At 33.5% G+C, this 24,561-nt stretch overlaps 1 protein-coding gene across 1 annotated transcript; it reads right to left on the bottom strand.

The window, feature by feature from the left end:
- LOC105158103 (probable LRR receptor-like serine/threonine-protein kinase At1g74360) lies at positions 6,908–10,989 on the bottom strand. The gene is made up of 2 exons (XM_020692605.1): positions 10,585–10,989; positions 6,908–10,392 (listed from the first exon to the last, which is right to left on the bottom strand). The coding sequence occupies exons 1-2, from the start codon at positions 10,655–10,657 to the stop codon at positions 7,166–7,168; spliced, it is 3,300 nt and encodes a 1,099-aa protein (XP_020548264.1). The 5' UTR covers positions 10,658–10,989; the 3' UTR covers positions 6,908–7,165.

The following is a 24,561-nucleotide window of genomic DNA, read 5'->3' as shown; positions in this document are numbered from 1 at the left end:
TGATATATTAGGGATTGAAGCTGGAAAACGTGAGTAAGAGTGCATCAAATAAGGGCGGTTTTGTAGAATAGGTGACTAGAAAATCAATTAGATTGGCATGCTTATAATTCATTCTGACAATAACTCGATTCTATATAACATTATTCAGTGAATAAAATGAGTATTCGCTTTTGGCATTTCATTTGTTGTGCTCATCACATATATGTTTGCATTTCTTTCAAACATCACAACAAAGCCCATAGACCACTTTAACAACCGTGCAACAGTTGGACTACGCATTGGATGGCGGTTATGGAACTAACTGTCAAGGACTCGTCTGAAATGTTCCAAGTCAAGGACCTCGAGAATGGCCATCAAGTGTCCTATGGAGACTTGCATTGAGAGTTTCATTCATTAGATGAGTGTCGTGTTTCATCAGCGACAGACATGGGACGTCTATGCGATCTTAGTGGATCAATTGGCTAGGTGTCGAATCGACTCAACTGACTCGTGGGGATCTTCATATGGAAGCCTTGGAGGCTTGATTGGTATGAATCGAATCCGTAGCTCCGATAGTAAGGGAGTAGTCCTTAGACTTGAGGAATCACGACAGTGATGTGCATGCAATGACTGTATCTTGGATTTATACGAGAGGTGATCATGACCCAGACATGATCATCAGCATGTAGCGAGGACGATGAGTTCCAAGAAGAGGCTCCGTACCCTGTCAAAACATGACAGAGGTATCTCATGTACACTTGGAGATACGTTTTCAGTCTATAAAGCTATGGCCACAGTAATTGACCGAATAGAAAAAAGAGGTTCCTATGTCGAGCAATTTGGCGTAACACGATCTTAAGAATTAAGCATAAATGCCTAGTCCAGGATGGGAGCCGACACCCAATTCCATGCCCTAAACTAATGCTGGGAGACGATAGATGAAAGGATCGTACTTGTATGGACTCGAGAGCCTAAAAGTTTACATGAATATTCATCTAGTCTCTAGTGTCATGAACAGTTGCTGGACGGTCACCCATGGTGACGGCGCTTTGTTGATCAAGGGTTGATTAAGAATTATTAATTAAATTAGATTTAATTAATAATAGTGTTTGACACTAGTCCAAGTCTAGCTGAAAGGTGAACCTAAAAAGTCACACACAAATCACCGAGAAGAGATGAGGAATTAATTGAAAATTAAGTTTATATGTAATTGGATTACTTATTAATGTGAGGGATCCATTGGATGGAGGAGCCCAATAATTACTATACCATTTCCTAATTTTTTGTTTTAAATAAATTTTTAATAAATTATTTAATATAAAGTAAATCATAAAAAATATTTTTATTAATGTAATAAATTCCAATAAATAATTTAATTGATATATTTTAATAAATTTTAATATATAATTAAATTTTTTTAATTAATTATATTTATGAATTTTATTAATTGAATAAATATGAAATAATGGAATGTAATAAACATTCTGAAACATGAATAATTAAGAAAATATATTATATTAATTTAAAATATTATCGAATTATAAAATTACAACCTAATCTAAACTCTTGTCGTCGATGACGTCCATATCATTCTCACTCGGGGCTAGGGGGCTTGTCGGAGGCGTTGTTGGGGCGCTAGTGGAGGCGGTCGACTATGACGAGGAGCTAGCCCACATCTCCCCCATCAATGCCATCATTGTCTCGAGGTAGCTAATGCAGTCCTGTATGGTCGGGTTTGGTTGTGATGGTGGAGGTGGCGATGGTGATGTGGAGGTCCGGCTAGAAACCTGCACCTCAAAACTAAAGCCGAATACTTGGCCCTTGTTCTTGTCCCCGACTGCAGCCAGCCACATTTGCTGCTCGGTCCGGTCATTGCAAGCTCCGATTCAACGGGGTAATGGTGGTCATCGGCGGTAGGCTGAAGCTGATGGTCCTCCATCAATTTTTGGAACGTCTCCTCTAAAACAAATAAAATTATTAGCACTTTCAACCAAGAAATAATATTTTTAAAAAATAAAGTTAGTAATATGTACTTACCGCCACCTCAGTCGCCGTCCTCCTTTTTCTTATAACATCGGGCGAACAAACTCTATCCACTTGGGCGCCCAACCGAGCTCTATCCCCTGTAGAAGAATAAAACAATTAGCATAATATAAGTAAAATAATGATAAACCTATAAAGTAATGTAATGTAGTTACTAACTTTCTCTTATACATACCTATAGAGGAAGATCCTCCGCGGTACAGAGTCAAGGACACTGTGGGGTTCGCCGCCCAATTCGGCTAATTCTTCGAGGACTACTGCTGGAAGTTTTCGCTGGCCCAGAACGCTCGGAGCTGGAGCCGTATGTTATTGGCCAGCCAAAGTGGCTTGACCAGGCTCGATCGTGCTACGAAGAACGTCTTTCGGATGTACTTTTCAGCCCACATGTGGAAATTCGGAACATGGACACATTATCACAGGCCCACCAGTAGGTAATCTACACCAAGAAAATTAAACAAAACAATAGCAAAATTCATTAAACAATTTAGATTATAAGATAATACGAAATTAATTTTAATTACATTACAGTTATGCTCTCGAACCAAAAATGTTTGTGCTCTGGCGTACCTACCTCAGAGATGGCCATGGTTGGGGAAAGTGTCCCCGTACCACCACATTAATAGGTTATGTACTGGCGCATTGATGGTGGGGAGACTGGTGGTGGTGGTGGTGAAGGAGCCGTTGGTGTGGCAGACTGCTGTATGGCCACCTCAATGCAAATCCAGATGGTCCAATAATTGTCACTAACCATTTTTTTTCCCCTTATATGACTTCTCCATTTTGACCTGAAATTGGCAAATTGAATTGTAACCCAATCATCCAGACAAACCCACAATTGGGGAAAAGGAAGAGGACAACAAAAGGCTGAGTGTGAAACTTTGCTGCTTTGATGCATTCCTTGTGGACAAACATCATTGCCTCAATTCGGTGGGATAAATCACCTTTTGTGCGGCTCTGATCTGGACCATGTCTCATCTTTTCCACAAGAACATTAATCTCCTGCATCATTTAGTGTTCATTATCATTTAGGCTAATTAATTACAATTATTTTTCCTTAAATTTAAATTAAAATTTAATGGACACCCCACCACAAAATTGGATAAAATGGAATATTGATGGATTTGCTTTAAGAAATCCTGGACTAGCGGAGCAGTGGAGGTATATTCTGAAACAGTGAAGAAAATTTCATTTCAGCATTCTCTTATTCAATGGACATAAGTACAAATTCTACAGTAGAAATTCAGCCAATTTATGAATTTTCAGCTAAAATTGAGGAGTTCTCAAATTGCAGAATTAAATCGTCAAATCAATTTTAAAAGGACCAAAAGTGTCGCCTTTTATACTTACAGTACTAAAATTGCAATTTTCCCTTTTATATTAAAATTGCAAATTGAAGTTTCTTGTGGCATTTAATATAAAATATAATTATACAGTTGAAATTTAGCCTATGCTGTAATATGCAGTTATTTAAAAGATTACTTTTAGATACTATTGTTTAATGTTTATTTGGCTACTTTTGTAAGGTTTATCTTATGTTTGTTATGCTATACATTCTGTAGTATTGTTTGGTCTCTTTTGTTATTCTTTTATTAATATCCTTTTATTTATAATTTTCTTGAAATTGGCTGATATTACAATAATTTTAGTTATCTTTTTTTTTTCCTAAAGAAGAAAAGAGAAAGTGATCTAGATTGAATACACTATTAGTAAGATGAATGAATCTGTAATGTTGTGTCGTGGACGGAACCAGAATCTTGAAAGCGAAATTTCGGTAGGATTAATATTAACACGTGCACTCGTAGTAGAGAAGTTGGAATAGCCACTACAGAAATATAACATTTAACCATGGCTAATAGCCATGGTTAATGATAAATAGTTGTAGCAAATAGTCATTGACCAAGGCCACGCAACGGTTGTTGGTCGTGGTATTTGTGAGGGTGGCTAAAATATTGTCATGATTAATTAAAAGCCATAACAAATATTTTTACCACAACTCTTAGTGGTGATAAATAATTTTTTCGTGGTTGAAAAACTAATTTTTTGTATTGATTTTATTTAACCGTTGTTAATAATAATTAGTTACTACATTTTTAGTCATAATTAATAATATTGCAGCGAATAGTAATTCTTTTTCTATTGAGCAAACTTAGAACACTAAGAGGAAGAAAGAACGCAAAATAGAAAAAGAAAAGAAGAGAGCTGAGATGGTGTGTGTCAAATGATTTTGAACCGAAGCCCATTTGTAGAGTGAAGAGGTCTCGATTGTTGAGAGATTTCAGCACCGAAAATTCAATCGAAAATCAAAGGAAATCTGGCTACAACAACTTCTCAACGGATAGTTCATAGTTCCCAACTAATGTAGGTCGTACGATTTTGGGATCGGATCCGAAATGGACTCCATGGGTTCAAATCAAGTTTGGACCCTCGTAGACCCACCTAAAGGTGTTAACTTGTTGGGTGCAAATGAGTTTACAAACCTAAGCTTGGAGCTGATGGGGAGGCAACAGCCTTCAAGGCTAGGCGCGTGGCAAGATGATACATTCAATGACACGGGGTTGATTTTGAGGAAACTTATTCGCCCGTAGACATGGCCAAGTCCATTCCGATTTTGCTTGCCATAGCAGCATGGTATAACTTTGAGATATGAAAGATGGACGTGAAAACGACTTTTCTCAACGGTTTCATTGAGGAAGAGATCTACATGGATCATTCGAAGGGTTTCACTTCCGTTGGAGAAGAACAGAAGGTCTGTCATCTTTAAAAGCCCATCTATGGCCTCAAACAACTATGAACATAAACATTTCAACTAAATTAATTTAATTTAGTTAACTCTCAACTTAAAAGCTTCAACTAAACTAATTTAGGTTAGTCAACTCTCAACTTAAAATTTCAACTAAACTAATTTAACTTAGTTACTGTTTTTTTTTTTTTAAACTATGTTCATATAGATATGGTACGAGGAGGATTTAGGGGAGGTAGGGATCATAAGGTTGCATCATTATCTACCCCACTACCTATTCTACCTTCTCCTATAGCTCGAGAGATACCCTTTTCAATCCATGCTCTACCCCCATCTCATGTTGGGATGAGAAACATGCATACAGCTCCATCACCATCACCAACAATATCTTTATTAGCACCACCGCCACCACCACCACCACCATCTGCATCTGTACCTGTTGCGTCTAATAATGCCCCTCCGTTAACTACTCCATCAAATTTTATTATCTCGGAGTTTATCTTTCAAGATAAGTTAAATATTGGATTGTTTATAAAAGTTTTAATTATTATATTATATCTGTTATAAATAATTACTTTTTTGTAACTTTGTAGGGGTTCACATGTAATAAAGGTTTTTAATTAATTATTTTTTGTTATGTTATCATATTGAAGGTCATGTTTACATAGTGGGTTTGTTTTGGATATCAAGGCCAATCAATGCTACTGGATCGTTTACTTTTATAATTGGCAGCCCGGGAGAACAAGCTTGGCCCGGGACTCACCTACATTCCAAACAGGATTATAAAGTTGGAAAGCCAACAAAAAAAGAAAAAAAAATCTAAGGAAATTGCTAAGAGAAAGGAAAAAAACCGCTGAAAATTTACTTTAATTGATGGATAATTGCTAAGAAAAATACAAAAATTTATTGAAAATTAGTGAAAAATATATACATAATAATATTAATACTCAATTATTTATTTAGAGATTATAATATTGTATCCATATTTGAATATAATAAATATAATCATTAATTTAAAAGGAGGAGGAGTGAAGAAATTTGAAGTCATATTTTGCATAATACTTTTATCTTATCTCTGAGTACAAATGTAATTTCCCATTTTCGTCCTATTTCTATGTTATCATAATAAATAGGAAAAATAGATTATCAAACAATTTGTTATGGAGTAGTAAACATGCTACTGATTAATCATATTTTAAGTAGTCACGACAATAATCTCAATTTAATCCAACGGGCCATTATCCCATACCACCTAATAAACATGGCCTTGATATATTATATATCGTGTAGGCACACTACACACCACATCCAATTGATGCATCCCCAATTCGATGATGACCCCCTTCTTAAATTCGGATATTTGAAACGTTACATTGTTATTACAAAGTTTTATAATAAAACTTTGCAATGGATCTTAGAAAGAAAAATTCATTGTGAGTGTCATTACAAAAATTTGCAAGAGATTATTGTTGCCAACAATGTGTTGCAATTTTGTCATGAATTTTCATCGCAAATGTCGTAAAATTTGCCATAGATTGTTGTTGTAAATGAAATAAGTTTCTGCAATGAAATTGCCGCAAATTTTGCCACAAAAATATTATCATGAATCTCATTGCACAATAATTGTAACGTTGCAAATGTCGTTGAAAAGTTTATTGCAAAATTCGCTGAAAGCTTCAAAGTTTTGGCAACGGCCTATTGCAAAGGACAATTATCCGTGGCAAAGACGAAAACTCGATTCAACTATAGTAATACTACCTATCGCAGCGAAAGTTCTTCCGCTGCAAATTTTGAGGCAAAACAGTTTTGCCGTGGGTTTAACACAAAACTCGTGCAAAATTCCGTTGCTATGACACAACTTTTTTGTAGTTAGTGTAATTTTCAAAAAAACAAAAATTATAGGAAAGTAAAATTTTATATTTTTAAATGAGGTCGAGTGAAATTAACCCTTATAGAATATGCAAAAAAGAAATCATTACAGGATATTAAAATAAAGGTTAAAAGTTAGAAAAATTATAAAACAATAAATAAATAACATAAGTTACTAACTCATTAGTATATATCAAAAGTTTTCAGAATAGAATGTTTTGCTTTTCTAACGTGTTTAGATTGCTGTGACTCTTGTTTCTACTGTATCTTTGATTTTGACACAAAATTTTTGTTGGAACAGAATACTTCTTTATTCAATTCAAATGGTATTGATGATCAGTTCTGGAGTACGTCAGAACTGAAGAATGATCTCTATGCGAAACATTGTACATTCTAGCAAGAAATTTTATCAACAAAACTGCTCTTGTTTTCTCTAAGAATGTGTATATAATTACAGAAAGAATCATGGCAAGGAAGTCTATACATATTGAAGTTTCCTGTAGAAGTTCTTGACATAATCCCAAGTCGATCACATCATTCTGATGGAAGAAAAGAGCCAACTGTAGAACCCTTTTCGCCACAAGAAATCCTGAACAACATAGCTAAAACCTCCTTCATATTTGGCCTAAAATGAGGGCTCTCAGCCGTGCACCATATCCCTAGCCGGAGCAATTCACTCATCTTCTCTGCCCCTTCTGCTAGGCCAGATACCAAGAGAGCCACTGGTATTGTTGCTCTTTTCAATCCTACTTTCCCGTCTCCCATCACCCGTTTGGCCCATTCGACTAGACATTCTTCCCCTCCATCCACAGCCCGTCTCCCTGTGGCCAGCTCCATTGCCAACACTCCGTAGCTATACACGTCCCCCTTAGTCGTGGCTTGCCATGTCTGCCCGTATTCTGGTGCAACATAGCCGACTGTCCCAGCCACCATCGTGCTCACATGACTACCTCCAGCATCCACCACTCGTGCTAGCCCAAAATCCGTCACCCGGGCCTTGCCATTCTTGTCAAGAAGCACATTACTGGCCTTGACGTCTCTGTGTACTATACTAGGGTAGCATTCGTGGTGCAGAAAGACTAAAGCACGTGCTACGTCTATTGCAACCTCTAAGCGTCTCCTCCAGTTGAAGCTTATTCGGTCAGTAATTAGATCCTCCAGGCTCCCTCCTTCCATGTACTCGTATACGAGCAACTTCTCTGATCCGTTTAGGCACCACCCATAGAGTGTGACAAGGTTTGGATGAGGCCAGCCGAAGCCACTCCGACTCAAAACTTCCATTTCAGCTTTGAATTCTCTTTCCCCCTCTATACCTTCTGTCTGCAGTTTCTTCACTGCCACTTCTCTGCCGTCAGGCAAAAGTCCTCTATAAACGGTTCCAGATCCTCCCCTGCCGATAATTCTATCATCTGAGAAGCTCCTAGTGGCCTTCAAGATGTCAGAATGTGTGAAGGCTGTTTTGTCCAGACGGATAACCTTTATCGTGTTAGACAACCATGGTGATGATGATCCTGAGCTTGATGCAAATTCAAGATGATTCTTTGAACTCTCTAACAGATATCCCGGAGAGTCTATTGGGCTCTTCACAAGGAGGCAAACTATGAGGGTCATGAGTCCACAGACTAAGAAGGCAAGAATCAAGACCAAAACCACTAGAAATGTGCCCATTCCTCTGGCATTATTGCCCCTTACATTCTCTTTCGGCTGCATGTCGTTCGTTGTGTTATTCATGAATGGAGGAAGTCGTAGAAGTGGGTCGCCCAAGAACGACCATTTCTCAAATGTTGCCAACTGACCAGTTGGTGGGATAACACCGGATATGTACGGGTTGTAGGATATGTTGAACTTGCTCAAATCTCCCAAGCTGTTCAAGCTCATGGGAACCGCACCGGAGAAATTGTTGTACGACAAGTCCAGATTTTGTAAGCACTTGAGGTCGCCAATCTGCACTGGGATCTCACCAGAAAACATGTTGCGAGAAACGTTGAGGACTACTAAAGGCAACTTCTCTATGTCCGAGGGAAGTTTGCCTGTGAACTGATTGTTTCCCAAGTGAATCATACTGAAATTAAGCATGTCGCCGATTCCGACAGGGATCTCACCAGACAACTGGTTGCCACTAAGTTGGACATAACCTGATATCTGAGTTGTCCGGATATTCGTACCTGGCAAACAAAGTGAAAACAGACCATAACCTTTGAGAATCTTTTCCCATAGGCTTCTGCAGCTCTTTCTTGTAAGGAGTTTGTATACAAAGCTAAACGGAGGATAATCTGCCGGTATCCACCTCATCATAGCCAAGCATTCCCCTGAGCCAGCAGGCATATGATTTGCCCTGTTGAGCATAAACGTCGGTGTAACATTAGCACCAATCCTCATCAATTGAGGAGGGATTGGACCTGAAAGTTGGTTGTTTGCGAGATTCAACCATAACAAGCTGTTGCAGTTTCCTAGTTCTGGTGGGATTGCACCTATAAGTGAGTTGTTTGCGAGCATCAACCACAGAAGTGATCTCAAATTTCCCAAGCTCGGAGGAATAGAACCGTTTAAGTAATTGAAGGAAAGATCAAGTGCCTGGAGTCCCGTCATATTTCCGTACTCGGGCGGTATACTTCCAGTAAACTGATTGTAGGCAAGAACCAAGAACTTTAAGCTTGCCATTTGCGAGATTTCAACTGGCAATGGACCAGAGAAATTGTTGTAGCTCAAGTCCAACCGAGCAATGTTGGGCAGTTTGAGAACTCCGGACGTATCTATCCCCCCAGTGTATGAGTTTCTATGCAATAGAAGAAACCTCACCTGCTTTAATCGTCCAAAGATGCCTTGTATATCCCCTCCAAAGTGATTGCTGCTTAAATCCAGAAACTTCAAGTTTCTGAGGCCTACTAGAGACTCTGGAATCTCTCTTGAAAAGTTGTTCTTCCCCAAGTAAAGTTCTTGAATATTAGGCAGTGATCCTATCTCTTCAGGAATTAGCCCTGTAAACCTGTTGCCCCATAACGTTAACACCTCCAAATCTTTACAGTTAGAAATTTCTGCCGGAAATTCTCCAAAGAACTCATTTTCGGACAAATCCAGGGCCCGTAAGCTGCAAGTCTGAGTGAAAATCCATGTGGGAACAGTGCCGGAGAATCCATTGTCAGACAACGAAACTTCCTGTATTTTATCGAATCCAGGCCATATATCTCCCACCAAATTATTCGTGCTGAGATCAAGATACTTCAGATTCCAGCATTTTTCAAAGACACCACCCACCTTACCAGTGAAATTGTTGTTAGAAATATTTGCTACCACCAAATTGCTGCAATCTTCAGGCACAGTTAGTCGGATATCGGCCTGGATTCTGTTCAGGGACAGATCAAGAATCTCCAAATTCCTGAGCGCTGTCAGGTTCAGCTCCCCGTCAATTATATTGTGGGACAAGTTCAAGAATTTCAGGTTCTGGCACCGGCCTAAATCCTCCGGGATAACTCCTCCAATGGTGTTCCCCGACAGGTCAAGGTAAGACAACGCTGTCAAAGCCGACAAGTTCACGAAGACAGTCCCAGATATGTTGCAGTCTGAAAGATCGATTCCCGTCACACGATTCGTCGCGTTGTCGCAGAAAATTCCAGGCCAGTTGCATGGCGACAGGTCATTCGAGTTCCAGTTGATGTACTTCCCCTGATTAACAACAACAGGATTTTCACTCTGCAGAAATGACTTAAGCTGCAGCAGTATTTCCCTGTCTGTCTCCAGTGATTCTCCAATCACAAGCCTCCCTGTCGATATGACAATCACAAAGAACCAAAACAGTGTTTTCAGCACTTGTAATAACTGCAAGTCAACTCTGAATCAAAAATCATCCTCGAAAATCCCACCTCAAATAAACAAATCAAACAATCTTATATAAATGCATTAAAAACGTGGGCTCGAATCAAGAAAACCTCGGATGATCTCTGTCCGAGAAATACCTGTAACTAGGATCAAGAAGCTGAGCCACAGGACACGAAACGAGGAATGATGATCGATCTCGTCTTCTGACATGATCAGCTCAGCCAAATCCTCTCCTTGCTCTGCTGTTACTCTTCGATATTCGGATTTGTCAGAAACCCTGTCGGGATTTCATGTTTTCAGAAAATCCAACAGGAAAAAACCAACGTGAAATTACAAAGAAAGAATGGGATATTTTCAGGGCAGTCAAACGTCGTGAAAGTGTAGTTGAATACTGGAGGGCCTGCAGATGGAGAAAAGCAAAGTTTGAACAGATGCACGTAGGCTGAAAATATATATATATATATATATATATTTATATATATTGGTTTGTCAGCACTCTGATTATGAAAAAAAGTGATTTGAATATTTGGTGATTTGATTAAAATAGAAAGAATTGTTGTGGGTTTAGTGATTGTCTTTTCTTGCTTAGTATTTGTTGTTGGTGTGTGTGGTGGGAAAAGAGGAAGATGTTTATTATTCATGACAGACAGCCGCCCAAGTTGACCAGTGTTTCCATGTTCTTACCGGCTATATTTGAATCAAACTTTCAAAAGAGAAAGTCAGTACATGTTTTCCATTCTTTCTTTTTAAGTTCGTGACAAATTTTAGTCCGGACCTACTTCGATAAAACCTTAATTAATTATATGATAAATATAATATACTTATTATATAGTCAAAGATAAATGACCAATTACATAACAAACTTATCACATTTGATTTGATTCGACCAAACTTGATTCGAACTAGAATTTTCGTTAAATTCAAATACACAATTTTTTTTCTTTTTTGGGTTATATAACAGGAAAATCGGGGTGGCACTTCAAGGAAAAAATGCATCATGTGTCACTTTTACGTGACAATCAAACATTGTTCCAGACGTATGTTTAACCTCATCAAAAGTATGAAAACCTATACCGTGAATGTAGCAAATGTTTGACTCTAACCACTAGGCCACAATGATATTAACTTTAAATTTTTGGCCATTTTAATTTTTTTTTTAGTAAATTTAATTGAAAAATTACATATGACTTACATATGATCCAAAGAAATTGTAATTTTAGTTCTATTATTGTTGTTGTTGTTATTATTATTATTATTAAAACTCAACCACAGCCATAGTCTAAAAAATTAAAACTCGATTCCCAATTAATTATCACAAATTCAGGTGTGGATATATATCTTAGAGATTGGGATTGTCAATTCTTAGCTTCTAGAATTCTTGAGTACATCTAGAATTTTGAAATAATCGTGTCAATCATGCGAAAATTCTTGAGTGCATCTTGGAAATTTTGCTACTGATTGTATTGATTTCATGTTCAATTCACATAATCCAATGGTCCGAAACACCTCCAAATGTTATCAAAAACTCGTACCAAAAAGTACTAGTGTTGAAAAATACAAATAATTAATAATTGAAAAATATATAAACATATATATATATATATGTGTGTGTGTATGAATAATGTTTATAAGTAATATTAACGTTTGGTGTGGAAGTGCAGGTTAATTAGTTGGAGTTCCAGTTCATATTCACAATCAAAAACTAGGAAAGTTCTCTCTTTCTTGACATTTTGACCATAAAGAAATAACAAAATAAAAATTAAATAATGTTGATTTTTCAAAGAAAATGGCAATTTAGGCAACTTCGTTAAAAGCATTCGGCGAGAATTGGGTCCTGCCGTGAAAATATAAATGATTACAATTTAAAAATTTTAATAAATTAATGCTATTTATTATTATTAAAGAAAATCAGTGCAAAATTTTAAATTAAATTAATATTATCATGGCTATGACCAAAACATTTATTATGAATTTTAGCTTGACTAATATTTCGGTTTCATTAATTTGCAAAAATGACAGCTAATATTTATCGTCGTTGTGCAACAATGATTAATTAATATTAATCATAATTTTTTTTAACTTTTGATGAGGATAATTAATCATAAAGAAGTCATATTTTTTTGGTATGTAATAAATTTTGAGCAAAAAGATAATTTAATGGGCGGATTAGTATATGATCAGAAAATATCATCATTGAATCTTATGATGAATGTAATTATGACAATCTTTGTTTTTTTTTTTTTACTAATATTGAATTAAAATCAAATAAAAAAATTAGGGTACATACACTTTGCTCCCCTAAACTATTTATGATGCATTCTTATTCAGTAGTTTTTGCATTTTGATATTTTAGTCCTTTATCATTTTGGGGTAGTAAATATGTCTGATAACTTTTAATTTTTGCAGTTTTGATCCTTTAAATTGATTAATGGAACAAAAGTCCCAAATTAAAAAAAGCACGTGTGAGGCACATATATTTTTTTTTTCTAATAATATTTGCAACTTTCAGCGACTGAAGGATCAAAATGACAAAATATTAAAAGGTTATAGAACATATTTGCTATCCTGAAAAGATAAAAGACCAAAAAGTCAAAAATACAGAAAATACCAGACGAGAATTGTGTTTAATCCAATTTAACACCCCTATGAGTAAATATTTGGACAAATTGACCTTATATTACCATAAATTAAAATACAATTACTAAGTTAAATTGTTGGATTTTTGATAGATTAAAAGTTAAGTAATAAATGGGTGTAATAAATGAGTACTATGTATAATTATTAATGGAACCAACGATAATTTTATCCAACCAATCAAATTAAAGGGAGGTTAGTGTTATTTATTAGTTTAAGAAAATAAATGTAATTCAAAAATAATTAAGGGGGCAAAGTGTAATTACCTCAAAAATTTAAAATTTGCAAATAAAAGGAGGAACATATTCCTTTCATACTTAAAATTCTCCCTCCTTTCCTATCATTCATCCTACCCAAAGGAGCCAATATATATATACATCTCGGAACCTAGTGACTGGTGACGTGTACTAATCGTATCCATTGGATTTGGTGGAAATTGGTCAAAGACATGGGAAGAGATTCTCCTACGGTAGTTGTGATCCTTTTCCAAAACAAAAGATTATCTGATTATTGGAAAGATAATTGATCTGGTGTTAATTTGGAGCCCAGCAATGGTATATATATATATATACATAATTTAAGATATTTATAATATATAATTAAAAATTAATTGGTATTATATTAATTAATCAATTTCAACAACAATTGCATCATACAATAACTTCGAGCATAATTATACTGGCTGTCAGTACACGTAGTTCATGCTAGCATATAATAAATAATCTTTCACATTTTAAAATATATATACTATAAATAAGAATAAAGTATATAAATCAATACATTACATTAAAAAAAATAAAGAAATACATATATAAAAAAAGAAAACAAAAGATAATCAATTTAAAGGTATTACGAGACGTTGAGTGGGCTGCAAGAAAATGGGGAGGAAAATATATTATTAACTTGGCTTATCATGTACTCCTTCCTGCTTGCATTTACCACATTTGGAAGGAATGAAATTTGAGACGTTTTGAGCATACAGAGCGACCACCGACCATCATAGCCACCATCATTGTGAAAGATATTAGACAGAGGATTATCAACGTTAATTTATCTCGTTCTGTTAGTTCATGTGCGTTATATAGATTAAATTAGTACAATAGTACAAAATCACTTTTTATGAGTGGATGTTTTTCCTTTTCTATATTAGTATAGATTATAATAATAATAAAAATATGTCATTTTAATCGGTGTAAAATAATATAACTCTAAAATAGACATATTTGGAAATGATGAATTTGCAAATAATTTTTTTTTTCCATAGGAAAAGTAGAAATGATGGATTTGCAAATCTTGGCATTGTTTGTTACGATGCATTTTCTAGAAAAATAATTAATGTAACAAGTATAGGTTAGTGAGTGCATTTAATGCATGCAGAGGACTAACTCTTAAAAAATTAAAAATGCATTAATTATTTATTGACTTATTCCCTTTCATCACCAATCAGTATAAAATAAAATAAAATTATATATATATATATAGGCCACATGGTCGAAAATTTATTTATTGGAGTATTATATTAATGGAATTAAATTAAAACATTTATGACATGTGTGAGTTTGGTATCTTTAATTAGACAATTTTGTACATTTATCCTAAAAGACTAAAATATTATAATGGAATATATATATATAAGCACTATATATATAAGAAATAATTTTAGTTAATTATTTAAAATGAAAATAAAAAATGTGATTGTAAAATTTAAGTTCTAATTGAAAATATTTTCAAAATATACACGACAATATTAATTTAAGGCAAAATCGCATTTTACTCCAATACATTAGGGAGTGGCATTAAAAAATATCCAATTTTAAAGGTCGCATTTTAAGATATTAAATTATTATTTTTGTGTAATTTGAGAACTCCAGGCCACGGGAATCCCTCAAGTTGCCGACACCTGTGTTGGCGAGGATTTAATTTTTGAGGGTTTGGTAAGAAAAAACCTCAATCCTATCCCTAAAAACTGCCACATCATCATTTTTCGATCACGATTAAGAATTTTGATGGTCAAAGTTGTAAAATTATACAAATATTTAAATTTAATGTCCTAAATTACCACTCTCAAAGTTGGGTGTCCGCTCTTAATGCGCTGGACAAAAAGTGCAATTTAGCGTTAGTGTAATAGAAGTAGACTAATGTATAAGTTAAAAAGATATAAGAGGCTAATATTTTAATTTAAGCCATAATGAATAAATTGAATGATTGGTTACTATGTCAATTACTTATTATTTTTTTTTGATAAAGATAAATTTTATTAAGTATAAAAATATACAAGTTATACAATTATATGGTTGAGTATGTGTGTAATGGAATTCGCCATAATCTATACAATGCAATCGTACTAATTCTATTAGGTTGCTCAGCACTAAGTATGCGTAGTCTAAGTTCATCTAAAATAAGGCGTGTAAGAGTTGATGTGTCTCGCTCCAATTGTTGATATTTCCTACAATTTCGTTCCTGTCAGATGTGATAAACTAGAGATGCCAAAATATTTCGATATGTCGCATTAACAACATGCTTCCCCTGCCATCTCCGTACAACAATCAATACGTCTATACACCATCCTCTGTTCGTCCATGGAAATCGGACTTCTCTACGTACTAGTCGTATACATTGCCGAGCATAAGGGCAGGTAAAGAACAGATGCTGATGCGTCTCTAAAGTACCCTTTGCACAAAGGACGCACTCCCTAGGAAGATGAAGTAGCCACGGGCGATCCATAGTGGAGAGTCATTCATGCAGTGCTAACTGAATAATAAACGTGTTCCGTGGAATTTTGAACAGTCCCATAAGGAGCGAAGACCAACCTACCTTAGGACCCGTAACCCGAATCAAATCATATACCGTCTTGTTAGTGTACCGGCCGCCATTCAGAGTAATGGAATTTCGAGTGCCACTAAGTGGAGGCAATAGGCGTACGACGTTGAGCATAGCAACCGCGATCTGTGGCCTCACTCTATGTATCGCCAGTGCCATTCCCCATTCTGTATGACCTCACTCAAAAGAGTATCCTCACGTGTACGGGTGAGCGGGGCCATGAGGAAAAATCGTGGTAAGAGTCCCCATAGGATGCCAAGGATCAAGTTTTTTTTTTTTTTTCCCATGAGTATTATGAAAAATAAAAAGTGAGTGAATTGGATTTATTATCCTCAATAACTTAAAACTATATATTAATTTTATTGTAAAAAAAATAAATCATAATTAATAGACTTGCTTCTAGACATGCATAATTAATTTTCAAAGCTACATAAAAGAAAAAAAAAATCTAATCCTTCAAAATTTTCAGATTAATTCTTACATACTTAATTTGAATGCGCTATTTTTTAAATATCATATTCTTTTTAAATGAATACTAAATCAAATTTAAATTATATCATGTTGAAAAATATATAAAATGCATATTAATTATATATAGCATAATTATATATATAAATTAACAAAATTTAAATAACCCATGTTTTTTTAGATTTTTTACAAATAAATAAACCACATATCTTTAAAGATGACTATATATGGTTTAGTGCAATCTCTTACATCATTTCGACAATTATGCATTTAAAAACTTTTGAATTTCTCTCAATTATATATTTATCATAATTTTTATTGGATAGAAAATAATGCACACATTATTTTTTTGTATCTTTAATATATATTAGATTAATTAGGGGTGTTTTAGTCTTTATCAAAAATAATATCAATGTGATACTTCTTAAGTCTTCTATCTATACATGTATAAAATTTACTTGAGACATCCATAGTACATAATAAATAATCAATGTTGATTGCTACTATTCACTATGAATGACACCCACAACACTAAACTTTCACATAATTATAAATATTCATTGATTGATCGGAAAATTACAAATATTTCTTTGATTTTAACATTTCTTCAAAGACAAGCCCATTATGTTAATCTTTATTAAATTTCAATTCAATTTTTTTGATGAACTGATCAAAATTTCTTATAATAAATTATAATTTTACATATTTCTTAGAATTTTTTAAAATAATTTTATAAACTAATATGTCCTGTAATGTGCTTTTTTACATTAAAAAAACAAAACAAAACAGTAAGAGTGAAAGTAGTAGCTTCCATCTCACTGTTTAGGGGTTACATAATTATTTTTTATTTGAACGGAGTATTTATAATTTTTTAAATAATAAAAATATATTAATAATTATGTCAAATTTGGGTGCGTGAAGCAGGTGTGTATACCCAATTCAATAATAAAGTTAATTAAGATTTTTAGAAAGCAAAAATGAGAATCATTTTTCTGGAAAATTAATGGATAGACTATGCGTTTTTTGTTGACCACATCTCTAAAACACGTTGCACATTACTCAGACATGATATCATATACAACTTCCAGATTACGAGTGCAGATATAAACAATTTGAGTTGAGCTTAATAAGATAGCATTCAAATTTAGTTTGAATTCTTTTATTAGATTTAAATTATTTTTGAGTTTGATTTAATTATTCCAATAGTCGAGCTTCAACAAACTTTAATCAAATTGAACATGAACCCATTTTTTTGGGGAAAAATACAAGTAATCCCCTTGTGATATTGTAAATGGGCAAATTATCCCCTTATGAAAAAATAAATAGTGATTTAACTCCCTATATTTTTTAAAATATAACAATTTACCCCCTTATGATTTTTAAAATGAAGCAATTTACCTCCTTATATAGGGAGGTAAATTGCTTCATTTTAAAAAGTAAAGGGGGGTAAATTGCTATATTTTTTTTATAAGGGGTAAACGTGCTCATTTTCAATATCACAGGGGGTAAATTGCTATTCACCCTATTTTTTTAATAGCATGCTATTGATCATAACATTAATAAATACATTAAATTTAAAAATTAATTTAATAAAATTAATAATTTAAATTAACGAATACGTTGAAACCATATAAAAAAGAATAACAGAACCCGTGGGTCCAAGCGGGACCCGCTATGCTAATTAATCAAATCTTGGATAGCAAAACAAGGGACTGGTAAGACTAATCAAGATTTAGACAAATTGTTCGGTCAACAACGCAGCACACGTGCATAGTTTGTTAACCCTGGAGACTACTGCATATTTGAATGAATATATATATATATATATATATATATTTATTTATTTGCCGCTTTTGCCCATGAAAATTCGATTCACGTGTGTAGAAAGATTGCTCTCCACTTCACGACGTTGAAGCTGTAATGTTTGAACAACATTGCACGCCTCGTGAAGAATTTTGAGAGATAATATAGTTTTTGTTTGTCATTTAATTTTTGTTACTAATTCAATTTCAATTCAATCAGCTAGAAGTAACGTACTCGTATGGACTTAAGAGCCTAAAAATATACATGAATTTTTGCCTAATCTCTAGTGCCATGAACCATTGCTAGATGGTCACCCATGGTGGCGAGATTTCTTGATCAAAGGTTGATCAAGAATTATTAATTAAATTGAATTTAATTAATAATAGTGTCGGACACTAGTTCAAGTTTAACTGAAAAGTGAACCTAAAAAGTCACACACAAATCACTGAAAAGGATCGAGGAATTAGTAGGGAATTAATTTCATAAGTAATTGAATTACTTATTTATGTGAGGGATTCATTAGATGGATAAGCTCAAGGATAAATTAATTGTTAGAAAATATTAATCACAAAATTAGATCAATAATTCCAATAATAATATTATTTATAAAATAATGTCAATAATAACAATATTAAGGTAGTATTTTAAATTATAATACAATTAATAATTAATAATTATTTAAAAGTATTTAGTTCCTTTGTAACCGTATACAAATCGATCACGCATGCCTTTAAGCTTATTTAGCCCATCAAGTGAATTTTGACAGTAGAACTAGTTAGATTTATCCATATTTATCTGTCAACAAAAGACAATGTTGATAAATAAGATGCTAACTGTTTTTTTTCTTCTACAGGAGGCAGAGCTTGGTCGGCCGCCCAAGCAGATGGAGTTATTCGAAAGGTGCTACAAGAAAAAGGAGGACGACGGCTGGAGCGGGCTGAGCCCCTTCGATAGATCCCCGCCCTTGAACCAGGACAATATGGATATTGTTGAAGAGGAGGGGTTAGATTAGGTTTTTATTTTTTTTTTATTTTTGTAATTAGATAATTTTTCATATTTATATAATATTTTTTCTTAATTATTCATGATTTATAATGTTTATTACATTCTATTATTTCATATTTAGTTAATTAATTGAATTTATAATTACTTAAATTTATTAAATTAATTTAATTATATATTAAAATTTTATTAGAATATATAAATTTATTCATTTATTACAATTTCTTAAATAAATGAATAAATAATAAAATATAAATAAATTATAAAATTAAAAAATTAGGAACAATTTTAGTTGTGGTAAAGAAATATTACAAATATAAATAAATGACCGTTCCAAATACCATTATTAAAACAGTTTCAAATACGTATTTCAAAACTGCATTGATCGTTCCCAATGCCAATGCTAAAATCATTTCAAATAAGTGTTCTTAAATAGAGGCTGACCTTTCCTACTACAATTTCTATTTTAGTTTTAAGTAGGTGTCCCAAACTCAAAAAGACCGTCCCTAATACCATTACTAAAATAGTTTTATATACGTGTTTCTAAATAAGACTGACCCTTCTAATTAAAACATAATTTTTTTTGGACAAATTCAATACTGGGAACCATTTTCATAAAGTCTTATAGTTCCCGTCTCAAATAGGAACAGTCTTGCCTGAATCGTTCCAAAAATTTTGTAACGCCATTTATAAGAACGGATTTCCAATCGTTCCAAAAACCGCTTCAAATAAGTTCAATGTCCTGCAAACAGTTCCAAAGACAAAAAACACCGTTCCTAAACCCGTTCCAAATCCCGCTCCAAATCCCATGCTTTTTTGTGGTGTCATTTGAATGTACTTCAGAATATGCCACTATTAATGGAATCAGTTTTATTAGTCATATACTTTTTTACAAGATTTAATTCATTACTGCATCATATAGTACTTTCGAACTCAAATACTGATTCAATATATCGATATTTTTAATTAACAAAAGTATTCAAATGAAACAACAAAATAGGACAACTATTTTACTATATACTTAGATTCGTGAGACTCGAACCACAAAGCATCAACCTTATCGCTTGGATAAAACTTCATTAGTGACATATTAAAATGTCAAATTAGTAATTTAATTTCGTTGGCCACTTGGAATTAATTTAGAACTTCATCCGAATCCAAATTATTTATGTATTTTTTGTAAACATATCTCTAAGTTGGACAAATATAGTTAAAAACTCTTAGTCGATCTCATTGTTGTAATATTCTATTTTTCATTTCTTGGACCGATCTTTTTATATTCAAACGAAAATATTTAATTTTGGTGAATAGATAATTTTCTTTGACCCTCTTAGTTTATTTATTTTTTTAAAAAACCCAAATCTGAGAAAATATATTTAAATTAGTGGGAAAATTATTAATCGTTTCTCGATTGTGACTCGTGATTTCAGACAAATGCTAAAGATGATATCGACAATATTCAAAATAAATAAATAAATTAAATAAATATAGGCGCTATCAAGCGATTGCTTTCATATTTGATTACTCGTACAAGTCAAATTAAGGTACAATTTAATAGTATTGGTGAATAGTCACTATATAGTACAAGAATCCAATTAATTAGCTTCCTTCTAGTTATCTTTCTTTCTTTCCTCCTTTTTTTTTAAAGAGGCTGTTGAATTTATATTTTTTAAGTGGTAATTACATACGGAATTATATTAATATCTCAATCAATTAAATAAAATATTAATTCAATCAATATATCAGTATGACTAAGCACAGTAAATTATAATGACTCACATAAAATGAGATAAATATTCACATAAAATAAGAGATATACCCATATATCCGGTGTAATTTAAATCCATAACCTCCAACTTCTCAACCTTTCTTTTTGTTTACTTGTGCTTTTATACAATAACGACACCAAATGTTTTTATCAAAACTAACAACTTATTACCTATAATCACCGTATATGACTTAAAATTATAACAAATCAATATTATTTAATGTGGTTAGTAGAATTGATAATAAAACTTAAGTTTTGACCATAGTTAATCAACATATGGCTAAAAATATTTGTCATAATTTTTAGTTATAGTCAATATTTTGGATGACTTACCAAAAGCACGACTAATAGCCATTGCACAACTCAAGTTAATTAGTATTCGTCATATTTTTTTATTTTTACCTATAATAAGTAACCATAATAAACCGTTGTATTTCTTCTAGTAATTTCAAATTCTATCATTATTGCTGGAAACAATTCAAGCACTCGTAGTACATTTTAAAAATCAATCAAATTTTAATATATAGACAAGTTCTGGAATTAATTCACAAAACAATCACGTTGGAATGAAACAGAACAAGAACATGCTACATATGTTGTGGAAGGATCGTTTGGTATGGCGTGAGAACGCGCTAGTGGAAGCTGTGAAATAAAACGCGCAATAACAAAAAATTAAATGCAAAATTAAATAAATTCAAGGGGTGTACCCGTAGAGTTCCCGGGCGTTCAATATACTAAAATAAAAAACAAACATGGGGCTGATGTCAAAGGCATAAAACCAAAATTAAATGGGTGAAAAAATGATACCTTTATTTTTCATGATAGTTTAAAATGTTCTTCACTTGAGGCTCCAATGTAGCAGCCCTCTAATTCATCCACACCACACCGAAGTTAGGATCACTACGTCCTCTTTGCTAGAAGATAACGAGAGAAAAAAATCGCACCTTGTGCAAGAGAGAGAGGGTCGGCCGAGAGCTAGGAAGAGAGGAGTGGGAATATTTTTTTTTTTGTGTGATAATGATTATAATTATTTTCCAAATAATTATGTTTCATATATATAAACGTTGTTTGATGATAAAGAATGTTTTTAAATACATTATATCATCTACAAAGCATATTTCTCTTTATTCCAACCAAAGAAGTCCTCAAAATGCTTAAAATTGCACTTTCTAAAATTGTAATTTGCTAGCCATTTATTCTTTCACAGAATTTTCCATGACCTCAAAATAATGGGCTTGGTCTATTTTTATTCTTAAAAATACAAGCCCAATGAATTTTTATTTAAATCTAATTTAATAAAAATTAAATTTCATTGAGCCTAATTTGTATTTAATCTAATTAAATTCATAAGCCCAAAAATATCCTTATTTAATAAGATCCATCTTATTAAATTATAAGAACAAGCCCAATATAAATTAATGTCATTAATTTATTCTTGGGCTTTTCTCTCTTTGTAAGTAATCTAATTACTTGTGGAATTATCAAATTAATTCCTTGATCCTTTCTGACGATTTGTGTGTGACTTTTTAGGTTCACCTTTCAGCTAAACTTACACTAGTATCTAACATAATTATTAATTAAATCTAATTTAATTAATAATTTTTTATTAACCCTTAATCAAGAAAGCCCGTCACCACGGGTAGTCATCTAGCAACGGTTCATGGTACTAGAGACTAGGAGAACTACCGTGTGAACATTTACGCTCTCAAGTCCATACGGGTATGGTCCTTCCGTCCACCTCTCCTGATCATAGTCTAGGGCAGAGAATTAGGTTTTGGTTTCCATCTTGGACTAGGGGTTTATGCTTAATACTTGACATCGCGTTATGCCAAGTTTCTCGACATAGGAACCTCCTTTTACTATTCGATCAATGACTGTGACCACAGATTTATAGAGTGTTAACGCATGATACCTCTATCATATACTAACAGGGGACGATTCCTCTTCTTGGAACTCACTGTCCTCGCTACATACTCCGACTGCAATGGATAAGGCTCATGATGGTCGTATCTGTGATACAGTCACCTCCCGGACAAATCCAAGATACAATTATCATATGCACGTGACTTCCATGATTTCTCAAATTTGAGAACTACTCCCGTACTATCGAAATCAGGGATTCGAGTCATACCGACCAAACCTCCAAGGCTTCCATATGACAATCCCCGCGAGTCAGTTCAGTTGATTCGGTACTTAGTCAATCAACCCACCAAGATCACATAGATGCTCCGCATATGTCAACGATGAAAAATGGTATTCAACAATTTGAATGCGACTCTTAGCGCAAGTCCCCATAGGACCCTTGATGCCTATTCTCGAGGTCCTCGACTTGAAACTTTTCAAATCCAGCCTTTTGGCAGTTGATTTTATGATCACCATCCAATGTGCGGCTCAACTGCACAGTTGTCAATTGTTCTGTGGGCTTTATTATGATGTTTAAGTAAAATGAGCACAATAAAGTGGATGCCAAAATAAGCGAATACTCATTTTATTCACTTGAAATAATATTACATGATATCGATTAAATTGTCAGAATAAAATACATTTTAGGCCAATCTGATTGGCTTATGGACATTTATACTAATAGTTGTTATAATAGAATTTAAATAATAAACTTACAAAAGAGTTGTATCATAACAACTCTTGGTCCAAACAAGGTTACTAACTAAATCCTGAAATTATTTCTATTTATCTTGAAAAAATTATACATTCTATAGGATTTTGCACCAGGTACTACGCAACTTCTTTTAGGATAAGATAGCTCTGTTTTTCAGTATTGCAATATATTCGAAACACCTTGAGCAATACTTAATTTACCAAAAAGAAGCTCAAAGGAACTCGGGTTTGAGAGAGAGAGCTAAGCTGAGAAAGAAGACTATTCATGTTGGTGTATTTTTCAGATGTTTTTGTTGTGATTGAAGTGTGGACAAACTAGCCTTTTATAGTCTTCAGCAGCAGCAAGAAATTGTATTTAAAATTAAAAATAGATTTAAAGCAGGTTAAAGAAAAATTGAAACTGATTCAACTTAAATAAGTTTAAAATTGTTACTATTTCCGTTTAATCCAGATAAATTCAAAAGGTTTTGCTTCCAAAGGATATATACTGAGATTGTGACATTCACCTGCCATTGTGAGCGCCTATGCTCGAAGCCAGAGCAGGGCGGGGGCCTTGGTGGCGCTCCGTGTGGTACCTCCCATGTTCAGTTTAGTTTCCATAATACTTCAAATTTCAAATCTACTTTAGACTTGATATAAAGGATTGATTATATACATGAACTTCAAGTGTGGAACAAGAAGTTAGAGTCAGTTCCAAGTCTAACAGCCCATAACCTTATATCTATATTGAAGTATCCAACATACCCAACATTTTTTCAATGTGGGAGAAAACACATTATGCTATTTTTCATAATCTAACCTATGAATATCCATTTAAATTGGCATCCAACTTTTAGATTGTAATATTGTTCCAAAATAGCAATTTAATCATGCCAATTACAACAATCCAACCCTAAACCATAGATTAGGATTTTCCCTCAAGCTATCGTAACTGCTTTCAAAGATGGTACCTTTCGGTGTAAATCTCTGTCTAAGTTATCTAATGTTAGTTGCCACTGGGTCA

Source organism: Sesamum indicum, linkage group LG3 (assembly GCF_000512975.1).
Source record: "Sesamum indicum cultivar Zhongzhi No. 13 linkage group LG3, S_indicum_v1.0, whole genome shotgun sequence".
In the NCBI taxonomy this organism is placed as follows: Eukaryota; Viridiplantae; Streptophyta; class Magnoliopsida; order Lamiales; family Pedaliaceae; genus Sesamum; species Sesamum indicum.
The sequence above is the reverse complement of the archived record's forward strand: the minus strand, read 5'-3'. Positions and strand labels throughout refer to the sequence as shown.